Raw genomic sequence first — 15,058 nt, 5'->3', positions numbered from 1 at the left:
CCCTTAATTAAACCAAAAATATTCAAAGGGATTTCTCAAATATACCATTTTTTAAAAAAGCAATTACTGAAAATGTTGATGAACAATATATGATTTTTTTTCATGAAAACTGAAAGGTCCTTTGATTAGTTTCAACAAATTCTTTTTTCTATGGTTTCAATTACCAAAGTAAAATACATATCTATATGGAATTTTTGCACTTATATACAGTGTGTCATGAAATGTTACATTATATATTATATTATTATATGTATTGTCCCCCCTGAAAAATAATTTTCTAACAATTTTAATTTTAATGTTACAAAGTTATTAATTTTGAGAAAAAATTAGATCTAAAAATAAATGATTTACCTGTAATTTAAAGCAAAAATAGTTAAATTTCCAACGACACGTTTTTGATTGAATTTAACTATCTATTTTGACTTTTTTAAGTGAAAATATTATTTGTTCCCCATTTACTTTCTTTCTATATAAGTTAATGACAGAAGTGATTGACTTTATTAAATTTACAAAATAACCTATTCAAAGTATGATTTTATTAATCTTCATTTTTTGGGGGACAATACATCTTTAAGCATGGGATGTAATGCATTGTGGTAGATACAATAAGCTGACATTGTATTTACGATTCAGTAATTTCTGATATTGTAGCATGACATCAAAACTGGCCCTCCGGCATCGATGCTAAAAAGTAGGAAACACGATACTCACAGGATTGTAATATCATTAGTAGACATTTTCAAGAAAAAACCAATGCTCTACTGTATTTAATGGAAAACATACATGCTATGGAGGTTTGCAATTGCAAAAAAAAATCTGTCTCAACCATTATTTGTGGGAATGAACCATTGATTTCACCACCTCTTCACACCCCTCTAACTACATTTTTAAATGCAAAAAGATAAAATAATAAATGCAGCACTTCCTTTTACAATTTTTAGGCCCTGAGCTTTTCCATTTCCCCATCCCTCTTTAAAAATCCTGGATACACCTCTCATGACTATAAGATGTGATCCATGAAAATGAAGATATTATGTTGTGAAAGTTTGTAAATATGATTTCTTTTGCGTACCATATGCATTTTTTAAAATAAAAAACATTTAATTTTCTGTATATTGTAATAAAATTGAAGATGAATTTTTTCATATTATATAAAGGAGGTTAAGTTTCAAAGCATGTCAAATTATTATACTGCAGTTACTTCAGTAATTGTACAGTATTTTGTTTACTGCTGTTTATGAAATTATTTAGCAAGGAATATGTTATTGAAGTAAAGAATATAGTTATTGCAGTAAAATGTGTTTACTATAGCTTTGTCGATTTCCAGAGTATTACTGTTACTTATGAAATATTCTAGAAAGAGTAGAGGACAGCACCTTCAGCCAATACTGCTGTTTGTTCTACAAACAGTACATCATTATTCTGAATTTGGACTCCTTGAGCTGCAGCAACTCTCAGAGTTTCCCCAGAGGATTTTCGCACTTCATCCTTTAATGACTGCGATTGGTCGAAGCTTAATTGCTTTCTTACTGATACCAGCAGCATGACACGTATCAACTACATCCGTCACATTTTTGTACGACTCTGGAGCCTAGAAAATATAATTATATAGATCAAATCATTCCTGCTTTCAGTGTGTTAACATGCTATATATATATATAGATATTCTTGTACATGTCGATAAATAAATTAATAAATTACACATTTAAAACACAATTTTATATTATGCTGCATTAATATCACATATTTTTATTGCATTAGATACTGTATAGTATGGATGAACCACTTTTTGTGTGTGCCAGATGTAAAGGTGTAATTTCCCAATAAATTGATATTGCTATTGGTTATGTTATAATATGTGTTCCTCAACATTTGCATAATTCACTAGAACGATCTCCAAGGAACAATAATGAAATTAGTAACTATTTGCAGACAAATTAATTAAATTACACAGACTACATTATTAACAGTGTCAAATTTAAGCCTTCATTTTTCCCGCTAATATTCTACATTACAAACATCAAATCCTAGCTTACAGCTATTGTGAATGTCAATGTACCCTTTGCTGAAGGTTATGCTAATGTGGGAAGCTGCTTATGATGTCAAAATGTATGCAAATAATGAATGTTTATGAGTTGAATGGGAATAATATTCCATGAGTTGAAAGATTGACTGTTCTATTTAATGATCAGTCAGGCCTTCAATCAATATTCTCCACATTCAAGTACATACATACATACATACATATGGGATCCTCCTCTTCTACGTCGTAGAACTGGAGTCGAAAACCTATTCAGCACCAAATAGCCTACTAAGGTGTTCGTTAAGAATTTTTTTGACATTTAACTAATATTCAATAAATCTCCTAATGTCCTAGGCCATTCAACTAGTGGTTTCTCACCACAGGTTGGTTTTTGAACGCCCAACAACCATCAGCCTTGCATGACACACACTTTTATAAAAATCTGAACGATAGAACCATTCAATAGAACCATTCAATAGAACCATTCAATAGAACCATTAAACAGAACCATTCAATAGAACCATTCAACAGAAACATTCAATAGAACCATTAACAGAACCATTCAATAGAACCATTCAATATAACCATTAAACAGAACCATTAAACATCACTTTTATGTTTGTGCAGTAGTTTAATACTAATCTAATACTTAATGGTCTAGTCTAATACATAATGGCACATGATATGAACTATCAGATAATAAGAATACACTTAGTGTTATAATTCTAATTCTAAGTCCCAATGAACTTTAACCTTACCTCTTCCATAACTAATTTTGGTGATGCTACACTTTCTATATACAATATGTGCAGTAGAACTACAGTATTACTTATCGGCACATGATATGAACTTAACCAATCAGATATCAAGAATACACTTCCCAGTGAACTTTAACCTTACCTCTTCCATAACTAATTTTGGTGATGCTACCCTGATTGATATTCCTTGGCCTGCAAGTTTATCCAGAACTGTTTGGTAATCCAGATTACGTCGTGACTTGGCTCGAGATAATGCACGCCCCTAAGGAAGTGAGATCACAAAAATGTTTCTCTTACCATAGCCTTTGGTTTAAAAAAAAATCTAAACTTAATTGACTGCTAAAAGAGCCTTGGCCCATATCCATTAATGAGTGGCTTCTGGTATCCTGGAATACCATATGTAGGGTTGCATATGTATTTAAGTAATATTGATATTATATTGAAACTACTGTAGTAGAACTTATATTACGCAATTCACGATTACAACTCAGTATATAAGATATACCATGTAACAGTTATTATATAGATATTCTATAGAACGTTTGATTATAGAAGTCTAAAGAACAAAAGTCTGTCTGTGAAATTTAATATGTGCCATATATTATTTTTAATGGGCTAGAAAGAGAGAATTGTACACATCACTATTAACTGAGGCGCTATCAAACCTTGTAATAACACACGTGAAAATTGGGTAAATTCATCCTTTTAAAATGTTTAATGAAATAGAAAACAATGTTTTGTATGATTAGAACTAGACAAGTAAGGTTTTGCGGTACAGTGCACTGTATCAACATATTGCGGTAAACTATATACAGCAATGTCATGTCTCAAAAGGTCAATTTAATTTGAATGTGTACTAGGCACGTAAAGGTCAATGGGGAGTGACACTATAATTGTAGGTGACATCGTTTTAGCTGTGTAACTCCAAATGTTTGATTGGGCAGAGTGCCACTGAATTCCAACTGCATTTGGCTGGGGAACAGGATATGCATATGTTATGCATAGTACAGTATAGTCTATACATCCATGACATGTCTTCTGTCATCAGTGACACAGGCTGTATAAACCATTACATCGAGGTAACCCCTACCATATTTGGGCATGACATAACCAAATTTGGGCGTATCACCCTATTTTGTCAAAGTAGTTTGATAGTGTAGACAGAGCTTTAGATAGACAAACTTACAGCTCCATGACATGTTGTTCCAAATGTTTCCTCCATACCCTTGTCAGTACCTGTTAACACATAGCTACATGTACCCATAGTGCCTCCAATCAGAACAGGCTGTCCTGTTAGCTACATCAACAAAAATGAGTTACAAATTAGCATAAAAATACTTAATACAATACTGTAGTGCTTAAGTGTAAATAAGATATATAAGAATGGTCTTATGATGGGAAGATTGGCTCTGAATTCTCTGGTATTAGATTCTTATTGTCTGATTATCCTCGGCGATTGCGTATTTTTGGTAGAGCTTAAATTCCTATTGCCCAATATCCTTTCCAATAGTATTTTCATAAACATCTGCAAGTTAATAATCTTACCTGATAGTCAACCGGAATGAGCGGATGATGCGGTGGGAATGCTCTAGTGGATCCCTTACGATGCACTAGTAACGTTTTTTGCTTACCATCTACCATGTACACACGGTTTAGTTAAGGCCAAAACAATGTTTCGTTCACATGTGATCTTGATCATGAGCAGCTCTCGACTAATGAGAGCGATTGAAAGTGAGATGTCGTGAAGATTTTACAACTTAGCACAGTCAACATAATATGAAGTTTATATCATATATCTGGTATAAATCAATCCTTCCACCTCCTTTGTATGAAGTGGAATGTTTGTGCATCTTAGTTAGGGTAAAGCTCTGTCCACGCTATCAAACTTTATGGGCCAATAAAATGTGATGTGCCTATATATGGACACGATAATGTCATATCACTACCATATTTGGGCATATCACTACCATATTTAAGCAAATTACATTTTTTTAAAACTAGTTTAATAGTGTAGACAGAGCTTAAGACTACATTTTCCTAATAAACAAACAAAGGATATGTGTTCTTCAACTTTAGCGATATTGTGAGATACATCATAGATAACATGCATGTCAAGGTCATCAGGTGTCGAGTGGAACTGCTTTGCAAATGCCTAAAAAAAGAAAAAAATTTAAATTACTTTTGATTGGTTTATGAAACTAGAATTGCATATCCTATGTTCTTCTGTCAGTAAACTTGCCAGCAGGCCTACATATAATTAGCCAAGCCTGAGTAGGTTAAAGACAAGACCAAGCTTATTATTTCATCCCAAAATCATGTGATCAAACATTCTAAATATAGAATAAAAATTATTACCTGTCTTGTAAGAAATGTCATGCTTGACCGATTAACCCAAGCGAAGTTTGCAGCAGCCGCCATTGCCTTCAGATAGTCTTGACCTTCTTGTGAATGGATACGTGCACACGCGAGCTGACGATCATTCACTGCTATGTTGTCACGCTTCATTGCCTTCTCCATTTGAACCAACGCATCTAAAAAAGCAATGTTTTAATTTCAATTCAGCAGCATAGAAAGACCAGGCCTAAATTAAGTACTTGAAAACAAACTTGTGTGCCTTACCTGTAGCTACTTGATGGCCAAAGCCCCGACTTCCACTGTGAACCATTACACATATTTGACCTTTGTGTTCAATGCCCATCTTCTGTGCTGTGTGGCGATCATAAATGTCATCAACTACTTGAATTTCTGCGTAGTGATTTCCAGCACCTAGTGTTCCAAGCTGCAAAAATACATACATTACTATTTATTAAAAACTCCAAAAGCTGCAAGACTTTCAAAAGCTACCTAAGAATGTGGAAGTCATTCATTTGGCAACAATTGTTTGCAGGAGTTTAACAGCCTATAAACTGAATGTGCACCTCAATTTAGAAACCATTTTTTGGTTTGGTTTTTTTAAACAAAGGAAAATTTCTGAAAATAAAAAAAGCAGTAAATACAGACCTGTGGTAGTCCCCTTTTCTTAGCTCGTGCGCTGACCTTTGTGGGGTCAGCCTGCAGCATTCGACCATACTCCTCACAATGCTCTTTGTCTTCTGCCCATGCATAGCCTATAAAAATAAACAATTATCTCAATAAACACAATACTACATCATAAGATAATAGATATATGCACCTTTACATACAGTATAAATAGCTACAACTATATATACCTTCTCGTAATGACCAATCCATACCCATCTCAAGCGCCTCTTCCAATTCCCTAGAATAAAATAAGTTCATTTGAAAAAAGGTTAGCAATATATGTATATATTGTATGTATTAGTATTAAGGGTCTTTCACACCTGCTCCGGTTTCAGTCCAGGTTCATGTCAGATTGTGCGTACAGCATTATCGACTTTTCATTTTCAGTGCCACATAGCTACTGTACATGCATATCGAGTAAACAGATTGGTGAATAGCCACATGGAGCGTGGTACATGATTTGATTTTATTGGATGGAGCCTGACCGGAGCAGAAGTGAAACACGCTTCACTCGGTCTTCCTCTGTTGATGACAGTGAGTGTAACAGGAGTAAACTTACTTGGATCCCATTGGTATTACACCCTTTGAACCGACACCTACTGGAATGTGATCAAAGAGGGCCTGTGCCAACTGTTCTTTTACAGGGTTTACATCTTTTTCCGTAAGGTTTGTTCTGATAAGTCGCACACCGCAGTTTATATCAAATCCTACTCCTCCTGGTGACACAACAGATTCTGGGTTGCTCATATCAAAGGCTGCCATATTACCTAGATTACATAAACAGAAAACGAGTTTAATATTTTAAATGTATGTCAGTCCCAATACCAGACTCTTTGAAATCTTGAAACTTTCTCAAAGCCAGACTTACTTGTGGTCCAAAAGGTCCCAAATTTATTTTAACAAAAACGCATTCCGAATATCAGACGGAAAATATTAGACTACCCCAAAGGTGAACAAAAAAAAAACAAAACAAAAATGGATAAATAAATAAAATAATATAAGAAATAAATCCAAACAATCAAAACCAGCTGTGAATACTGTCACCACACCAACTAGATGATTGTGGGATGATGATGAGGTGTCCAGAATTTTTTTTTTTTTTTTAGACGTATCACATAGCCAGTATCTTTATAAAATGTTACAATTCATAAGAAAAAAAACACAAAAGATGCTACGTATAAACAATCCTTCTCAAGCCTAGAGCAGATTTGATTTTGCTATCTCTAACTGAAATGAATGAAAACAGGAATTTGGATTCAGAGTAGAAAGTATACCACCAATATGTCATTGCCAATACATCAACAGCAACACTTACCTATTGCAAATCCATACCCAGAATGGAGATCAGGAAGACCAATGGATGCCTTCACAATACCTGGCAATGCTGCCACGTTTGCTATCTGCTTAACTCCAGGAAGAAAACCACCAAAACCTTCAGAAGAGACAAAAATAAGATGATAAAAAATGGTTTTAAATTATGTGCACGAGATATTGTATTTGTGACATGTGATTTTATGAAATAATAATAAGAATAATAATAATAAAAAAGTTTGCATATCTAACCTTGATTTCTACAGGAATTGCGAAGTTCTTCCAACATCAAATATTCTAGGTTTTTATTTACATAAAAGAGGCCTTCAACCTAAAGATAAAAAAGATTAAATTTGTCATCCATAATGAAATCAATCTGCGTCGGAAAAATCCTTGATTTGCGCACTTTGAACTTTTGGTTGTTTTAAATTCAATGTGTAATTGCACAATGATATGTAATGTCACACCGAATGATGTCATCATTAAGGACAACTTAAGATTTTGGTAAAAAATTTAAGCTTTAGCTTATGTCTGAGGATATTATATATTCAGTTGGTACCGATAATGTAAATTAAAAACTTCAAACGACAAAACGTCTTACCTGCATGTTCGGTACAAAACCTTTCTTTATTCTCCAGCAACAGTCGGATATTCTTGTGAGATATTCCATCTCTTGGTTGTAACTTCTTGAACTCATCTTGCACAATGTTTAGACTTCTTGAAAGTAGTAGTACTACTAGTAGTAGTCTTAATTAATCTAGAGTAGAGTAGGCACCCACAATTAATGGTATTGTACTTGTATGTGGTCAAAGAATAAAAATATATGTATACAAATTAACCAATATATATATTAAATAATTCTTTTATTTAGCAGTTTTGCAGCCCTTGTGCCCTCATATCATACTCTATAAACTAGTAAGTATAATAATAATCATACAACAGTGTGTCACAACATATCATTTTTACAACAAATAATTTAATTATTTGTTGTAATATCCTGAATACTCACAATTTGTTGACTTACTGGATGGCAAATTTATGAACAAAAGTTCACTGTTCTTGGTAATTTTAGTACATTCAGAATTATGAAATACAAGATATTTTGTACTTATATAACAAACAGCACTGTAGATACACTGGATTGCGCCACATGAATGAAATTCAGCGAGAGCGCCCTCTACCTTTATTCGTTGGTCGAAGCATGCAGAGCAAAGATAGTGTAGTTTAGGGTCGAAGTTCGCGGGGAAAAAAGTACTGTACTCAGTAGTAGAGCATGCACACTAAAAACTATAGCGTATTAGTAGGCCTAGGCCAAAATTAGGTACTATTGTACAAATAAAAAGTCTGTTTTTAATACTTAACATTTGCTGCCGTTCCTTAGGCTAGGCCTACCTAGTAAGTTAGGGCAGATAGGCTACTGACTGTGTAGGGCCTGTCTTTTAAAAATAAATAGGCATCTAGCCCACACTCTGGCATCTGCTGAGTCTAAACTAGGGCCTAGGCCTAGTGGGCCCGGCCAGGTCTAGGCTAGTTTTACTAGGCTAGGCACATTTGGCTGGTTTGATCATGCTTTTACTAAGCTACATCCTAGCTAGCTAGAGCTATAGTTTCAAATTCAGGAGAGAGGCCTACTAAAGACTCTGAGATGATGCTCAGGGCAGTGTAGCCGTAGTTAGGAGTAGAGATTATTAATAATAATGCAACATTTATATCGCTAATTAAGTGAAGATCAGCCACCTAGCTAGGCCTAGGTATTATAATTCATAATTATAATAATGATAAATGATGATTAATTATCTATGTTCTTTCCTGGTAAGAATACTACTGTACTACTAGATGGTGGGGTTGGTAGTCGGGCTTGTATGCTGGTTTAAAAATTACATTACATTTTTTTTAACGTTTTTTTTCTGGCAGGTAAATAAAATACCAAGCTATACGTCTGGAATAAATACTACTTCTTTCTGCAAGCTTGCCACCTATAGTAGACAAAATAATACAGTAATATAGAAACGCATTAAGTCTCAACATCAAGTATAATATAAATTATAATAATGGTATATACATACAATCTATGAATATACAGTATGATGGATAATATTCATGAACATGCGACTGAAAAAGGTTAGTTCAGTTGGTTTTCTGCATGCCCTATAGCAGTCAAGGTAATCTAACAACATGATTGAGCTCCAGAGATCAAAGGGTTTATCTGTGGCTGCGACATGATCAGTTCTACATCCAGACACTGCACGCAACGTTTGTACAGTACTGTTGGTATTTGTCGCAGCCAGACATAAGATCAAAGGACTGTAGTGTTATGAGTTCCTATATTGGCAAGGTGAGCTCAGTGTCCTGTTAGATTGCCTTGGTTCCACCTACCTTATAAGGTCTCACCATGATCAAACCAGCCAAAGTCCTTACAATATTAAATTCCTATTGTTAAACATAGAACACCATTATACGAACATTTTAAAAGCAATTGTGCTATTATTTCTTATAGAGGTCAATGATATTCAAACTTCTGATGTCATGGTGAATGTAGAAGAGTTGAGAAAAATTGTAAGTGCTGAAAGTAGTGATGATCAGTCTGACCAGAGGTCAAAATTCAGTGATGGTCAGTCTGACCAGAGGTTGAAGGAATATTCAGAAACTGTAAAATATCCAGAAGAAAAACAGAAATGTGAGCATTGTGATGAACTGTTTGAGCTAAATGATCTACAAATACATTTAGAGATACATATAAAGAGAGAAATAGTTCAGTGTGAACAGTGTGGTCAGACGTTTGACAATAAAAATGATTTGAAAAATCATATTAGTAAACATACAGAAAATGCACCATATACATGCCAACACTGTGAAGAGCAATTTTCTTTTGACAATGAATTGGAAATTCATTTAAAAACACACACAGGAAAATCGTGTTACGAATGTGAATATTGTGGAAAAGAATTTAACCAACGTGGAAACTTGGAGAGGCATCGTAGGACACATACAGGAGAGAAGCCTTATAAGTGTGAACAGTGTGACAGAACATTTAGTCGAAGAAGTTCTTTAAAGGTACATCTGAGGCTACACACGGGAGAGAAACCTTACAAATGTGAACATTGTGAAAGGGCGTTTATTCAGAACAGTTCTTTAAAAGTGCATCTAAGATCACACACAGGTGAGAGACCATTTGTATGTGACCATTGCGGAAAGAAATTTAACGAACATGGCACATTAAAATCTCATTTAAGGACCCACACTGGAGAAAAGCCTTACCAGTGTGAACAGTGTGAAAAGGTGTTTAGTAGAAGAAGTTCTTTAAAGGTTCATCTGCGTTTACATACCGGTGAGAAACCTTACAAATGTGGGCATTGTGATAAGACGTTCAGTCAAAACAATGCTTTAAGAGTACATATGCGTTTACACATAGATAAGATCCAATTTACATGTGAACATTGTGGAAAGAAATGCAATAAACGAGATAATGACTTGGAAAACCAAGAACAATCGCACACTGAAGTTTGTGAACATTGTGGACAGAAATGTAGTAAAAGTTCACCAACTTTGAAAAAGCAGTTGAAGATGCGTAAACGTGAGAAAAGAAATGAATGTACACATTGTGGCAAGAAATTTAGGAACAGCAGTCACCTAAATGTACATCTGAGGTTACACACAGGGGAGATGCCTTATGAATGTGACCATTGTGGAAGGAAATTCAACGAACGTGGTACTTTAAAATCGCATTTAAGAACACATACTGGAGAAAAACCTTACAAATGTGAACATTGCGAAAAGTTGTTTAGTCGCAGTAATTCTTTAAAAGTACATATGAGGTTGCACACGGGAGAAAAGCCTTACAAATGCAAACTTTGTGATAAATGTTTTATCCAAGGCATATCTTTAAAAATACATCTAAGGTCACACACAGGTGAGATGCCGTTTGTGTGCGAGCATTGTGGGAAGAAATTTAAGGAACACGGTACATTGAAATCACATTTGAGAACACACACTGGAGAAAAGCCTTACAAATGTGGACATTGTGATAAGTCATTTAGTCAAAGTAGTTCTTTAAACGTACATCTAAGGCTACACACGGATGTGATGCCATTTGTGTGCGAGCATTGTGGGAAGAAGTTTAAGGAACAGGGTACTTTGAAATCTCACTTAAGAACACATACTGGGGAAAAGCCTTACAAATGTGAACATTGTTGTAAGGTGTTCAGTCAGAACAGTTCTTTGAAAGTACATCTAAGGCTACATACAGGTGAAAATACATTTGTTATTGACAATTGTGGAAAGAAAGTTGAAAAATATGACCGGTAACAGGCATTATCACACACAGTAAAAGAGCTTTTTTAATTTGAATGTACTTCCAACAATTCCACAGTAGCTTATTTATAAACAAGATCCCATAATCATAGCTGGTCAGTGAAGGTTGCAATTTCGGCAAGGTAATATTGGCCATAGTATTTCAACGCTTTTCAAAGTAAGATGTTTGTGAACAAGGTCATATACATAGCTGCAGTCATGTGCTCAAATTTGAGTTAGTGTTTACCGACTGACATAGCGAGCTGGACAGTCAAATGCACAATATATAAAGAACACACTATTTATTTCTCTGCTATATTTATAACATAAAATACTAACTTTAAATACATAGTTTCAAATTCCAAGCAATAGATAATGATGAAAATATAAACTAAATTATGTATGAATTGATTATTCAAATTTCCATAATTATGTATAGCATATGTATATGAACTAATTTTTTATTATACTGTATAAACATTTTAAATACAATTTTAGCATTATGACATTTAGCTTTGTAAAAGAAATTCATAAATTATAATAAAAATGATTAATTATGTACAAAATAAAAAATATCGATTAAATATTCTACTTACAGTCACTCAAAGATATATTTGCCATGCAAAAATAACAGAAATGATTACATACATGATTTTGACTAGGTGTTGCCAATTATAGAGGTCCCACTTAGTACTGGGTTTACCAAATACAGTATATTGTTATGTCTTTGCTGAAAGTTTAAAAGGTTTAAAACCCCTGCAACATTGATATGACCCCACTTATTTGACTAAAAAAAAAATTTACCTAACATAAGAATCAGAGTTTATTCAAATGATTATTTGTATGATTTATATCAATGCTGCCTTGGCTACTGCTACTACACTCCGTGGTTGTGGACGACCTCGGATGAACCTTCTCTTTGTATTCTGTTATCACAATGGGAATATCGTTGACGGTTACTTCTGTTGTTATCGCTGAATTTCTGTCAACATTTTTTAACCTTGGTCTGAAACACGAAAACGTATGTAATAGTAACATTTTTTATGTTAAAAGAAAAAAATAAGAGAAAATATTTAGTAAAAGTATTGTTACTTAGTAAAGTTAGGTTAGCTGTATGCCATGTGTTTCCAAAGGTATTATTATTTTAACTTTTTACGCTGAGTAGTCTTCTGAATTTCAGTTTTTTCTTCTGAAGCATAGATTTTCTCAATCTTACTGCAGAATCCCTTTTGGTACCGCAAGGTAACTATACTAGTGTTTACTCAATTCTCCATGCAAACCTTTAAACAATTTTGTTACAAATGCTATATAGTATAATTGCAGTACATATTCATCAGCTACATTCATTCTTGCAAAGTTTATACTAAAGCATAAATAGACTACCTATATTTCCTTTTGTGTTCTTTTTTACTGTTTTGTTTAACAGGTGGTGGTGGCTGAGCTAGTGCTTGTTGAGCTTGCTGTTGAGCAACCAACTGTGGGTTTAATCGTGGCTTTCTGTAAAATAAAAACATGAAATTTACTTTCTTAATCTACTTATGTATTCCTGTATCACAAGATCTATGTTTTTAAGTACAGTATAGGCTTTATATTTAAATACTGTAGTTACCTTGTTGAAGTTCCTTTGCGTACATCACACATCTCGCATTTGAAAGCCTCAGGTGTGTTTTTGTAGGTGCACACACTGCAATCCCACGTTCCTTCATCTAATGCACGTAGACTACGCTTAATTCTTCTAAATCAAAAACAATAATTTGGTATACTATAATCAGACCTAGCACTCTGCCTGGCCTACTTAATAATGTATCCAGGGCTAGTACAAAAACAAAAACTTGATCAAACAACAAAACTTCCAATTTTATTTTAGGCCTATATTGGACAATAAATAACAGTTTTTGAATTTTTAAACAAAATTTAAGTCGTATTGGTTGCAAAATTGTCTAAAATTAAATTGTTTAAAATTAAAAGTTGCTGATCTTTCAAAAAGAACACTATGATTTAGGAGTGGAGTAGGTAAACAAGAAACAATAATATTAATTACAGTATAGGCCTATATATATGATTTTTAATTAATAATAAAAAATATTAATTAAAAGCTAAAAAAAAAATTTAATAAGGAAACATACGAAGAAAGTAAATTAATTGCACATGATAGTTGACACATAATAGACCTACCAATACAATGCATTTCGTCCTTTTTATGTACTGTAATACTAATAGGGACGAAACGACTGAAAAACAACTACCTCACATACCAACTTATCCAGAGCTTCAGCTAGCCTACACGAGGACTAGCTAGTTAGGCCGGGACTATTATTAAAGGCTAGGGCCTACAGTACAGGGAAGAATTTCATTTTAATATTTTGTTTAGCAATATTATTATTGTTAATCAAACTGATTTTTGAGTCGAGAAATATAGTTTTGTTTTGTATTTTTTACTACACAATTGTAGAAATGTGTAGCAATAAGGTTGTTTTGTATAGCTTTTTGCTATGCTACACTGGCGAAATTATTCCCTGGGCCTAGGCCCTAGCCTAAGAGTAATATTTAGGCCTGGCCACTGGCCAGCCTACTCAGTACTGCCGCCTAACCTATCCATTTTATGTCGTACTACGATACGTTATAATTTACTTGATTTTTAATACCTACCCACTACTACTTCGCTGCATACTGTTTACACGTACCTAACCAACTTAAAACACAAGTATTGTTATAAATTACTAAAAAATTCAACTATTGGACCAACATTTAGGCTAGCCCCATTTCTCGCGCGTCGCTCGACATAGCGCCACCACCATGTGTACGCTGTAGGTGATAGAGGGCGCTTAACTGCTGATGTTTTTTGGCTCAACATCATAATATGCGCGCTCACAATTTAAAAATCAATTGAATGAAGGAAAAAATGAGGGAAACACAAAAGATATTCACTTGACGTGTTACTTATATCTGTCAGTAGTATCACCAAAAAAAGGTAAATGGCTGTCTAGATGCATTAAAATCTACTGATTTGAAGGAATATTTATTGGAGGCCTTTTTTTACTGAAAATTGAAGTTACAACTGACACTGACAGGTAGGTAGGCCCCATCATTGTCCGGATGGTCTAGCGGCTAGGCCTAGCTAGGCGGTGTCTGATCATTTCGGCCGCCAGTCATTTCGGCCGCCGGTTATGGAATTGCCAAATTCATGAAACGCCAAAAAAGACAAAATATGTATTGTTCATTTCGGCCGCCAGAATTGTAATTATTCTTGAATATGTATGACACGCCATGTGTGTTAAAATGTTATTTTTACTAAACACTGTATTATTAAGCCGAATCGGCGGTCTTTAATTCCAGAAACAGCAACAATATTCTAACTAATATGGTATGCCTCCTAATTAGTAATATATACTTTATAGTTTTTTTAAGTGATCATAAAATAATCAATTTAAGATTTGTTGAGTTTTGTTTATGGTGTGTATACCACATAAATAATTAGGCCTATTGTAAGCTACAGTCGGCTGATCACAAATCAGAAGCAATCCGTATTCATCATTACCCACGACTGTGCGCCGCGGGCTTTTTTTTTGCCACCGAGATATGACGAAGCCGACGTACTAATAGCCTAGGCCTACTTATATTATAGTGTGGTGTATGAATTTGTCTTACTTACTTG

The 15,058-nt window shown here is 34.1% G+C and overlaps 3 protein-coding genes across 6 annotated transcripts; 1 reads left to right on the top strand and 2 right to left on the bottom strand.

Moving 5' to 3' along the window:
* Positions 1 to 1,175: 1,175 nt before the first annotated feature.
* On the bottom strand, positions 1,176 to 8,255 carry LOC140058472 (RNA-splicing ligase RtcB homolog). Of its 2 annotated transcripts, none has more exons than XM_072104094.1 (14): positions 8,138 to 8,255; positions 7,715 to 7,870; positions 7,366 to 7,444; positions 7,118 to 7,234; positions 6,362 to 6,569; positions 5,991 to 6,040; positions 5,782 to 5,888; positions 5,401 to 5,560; positions 5,137 to 5,312; positions 4,843 to 4,933; positions 4,327 to 4,424; positions 3,968 to 4,078; positions 2,924 to 3,043; positions 1,176 to 1,591 (listed from the first exon to the last, which is right to left on the bottom strand). In XM_072104094.1, exons 2-14 carry the CDS (start codon positions 7,808 to 7,810, stop codon positions 1,484 to 1,486), a joined length of 1,521 nt encoding a protein of 506 aa, XP_071960195.1. In that variant the 5' UTR covers positions 7,811 to 7,870; positions 8,138 to 8,255; the 3' UTR covers positions 1,176 to 1,483. The 2 variants fall into 2 exon arrangements, with proteins under 2 accessions (XP_071960195.1, XP_071960194.1); XM_072104093.1 differs by having other exon boundaries at positions 8,123 to 8,249.
* Positions 8,256 to 8,330: 75 nt separating this feature from the next.
* LOC140059163 (uncharacterized) lies at positions 8,331 to 11,853 on the top strand. Of its 2 annotated transcripts, none has more exons than XM_072105010.1 (3): positions 8,331 to 8,364; positions 9,028 to 9,234; positions 9,611 to 11,853. In XM_072105010.1, exons 2-3 carry the CDS (start codon positions 9,198 to 9,200, stop codon positions 11,416 to 11,418), a joined length of 1,845 nt encoding a protein of 614 aa, XP_071961111.1. In that variant the 5' UTR covers positions 8,331 to 8,364; positions 9,028 to 9,197; the 3' UTR covers positions 11,419 to 11,853. The 2 variants fall into 2 exon arrangements, with proteins under 2 accessions (XP_071961111.1, XP_071961112.1); XM_072105011.1 differs by lacking the exon at positions 8,331 to 8,364 and adding an exon at positions 8,405 to 8,434.
* An 11-nt stretch (positions 11,854 to 11,864) lies between these two features.
* On the bottom strand, positions 11,865 to 14,205 carry LOC140059165 (YY1-associated factor 2-like). 2 transcript variants are annotated; one of them, XM_072105013.1, is made up of 4 exons: positions 14,053 to 14,205; positions 13,013 to 13,138; positions 12,787 to 12,900; positions 11,865 to 12,409 (listed from the first exon to the last, which is right to left on the bottom strand). In XM_072105013.1, exons 1-4 carry the CDS (start codon positions 14,070 to 14,072, stop codon positions 12,220 to 12,222), a joined length of 450 nt encoding a protein of 149 aa, XP_071961114.1. In that variant the 5' UTR covers positions 14,073 to 14,205; the 3' UTR covers positions 11,865 to 12,219. The 2 variants fall into 2 exon arrangements, with proteins under 2 accessions (XP_071961114.1, XP_071961115.1); XM_072105014.1 differs by having other exon boundaries at positions 13,013 to 13,135.
* Positions 14,206 to 15,058: the final 853 nt, after the last annotated feature.

This window comes from Antedon mediterranea, chromosome 9 (assembly GCF_964355755.1).
Source record: "Antedon mediterranea chromosome 9, ecAntMedi1.1, whole genome shotgun sequence".
NCBI classification, from domain to species: domain Eukaryota; kingdom Metazoa; phylum Echinodermata; class Crinoidea; order Comatulida; family Antedonidae; genus Antedon; species Antedon mediterranea.
Note: the sequence above shows the minus strand (reverse complement) of the source record. Positions and strands in the feature narration are given on the sequence as shown.

Coding starts and splice junctions, on each gene's coding strand:
- LOC140058472 (XM_072104094.1), bottom strand. CDS start 7,810: ATGAGTTCAAGAAGTTACAACCAAGAGATGGAATATCTCACAAGAATA. Junction 5,889..5,990: donor GGATTGGTCATTACGAGAAG/GTATATATAGTT, acceptor TTATTTTTATAG/GCTATGCATGGGCAGAAGAC. Junction 3,044..3,967: donor GAACAACATGTCATGGAGCT/GTAAGTTTGTCT, acceptor TCACTTCCTTAG/GGGCGTGCATTATCTCGAGC.
- LOC140059163 (XM_072105010.1), top strand. CDS start 9,198: ATGATGGATAATATTCATGAACATGCGACTGAAAAAG. Junction 9,235..9,610: donor TGAACATGCGACTGAAAAAG/GTTAGTTCAGTT, acceptor TATTTCTTATAG/AGGTCAATGATATTCAAACT.
- LOC140059165 (XM_072105013.1), bottom strand. CDS start 14,072: ATGCAGCGAAGTAGTAGTGG. Junction 13,139..14,052: donor ATGCAGCGAAGTAGTAGTGG/GTAGGTATTAAA, acceptor TTTTTGATTTAG/AAGAATTAAGCGTAGTCTAC. Junction 12,901..13,012: donor CGCAAAGGAACTTCAACAAG/GTAACTACAGTA, acceptor TTTATTTTACAG/AAAGCCACGATTAAACCCAC.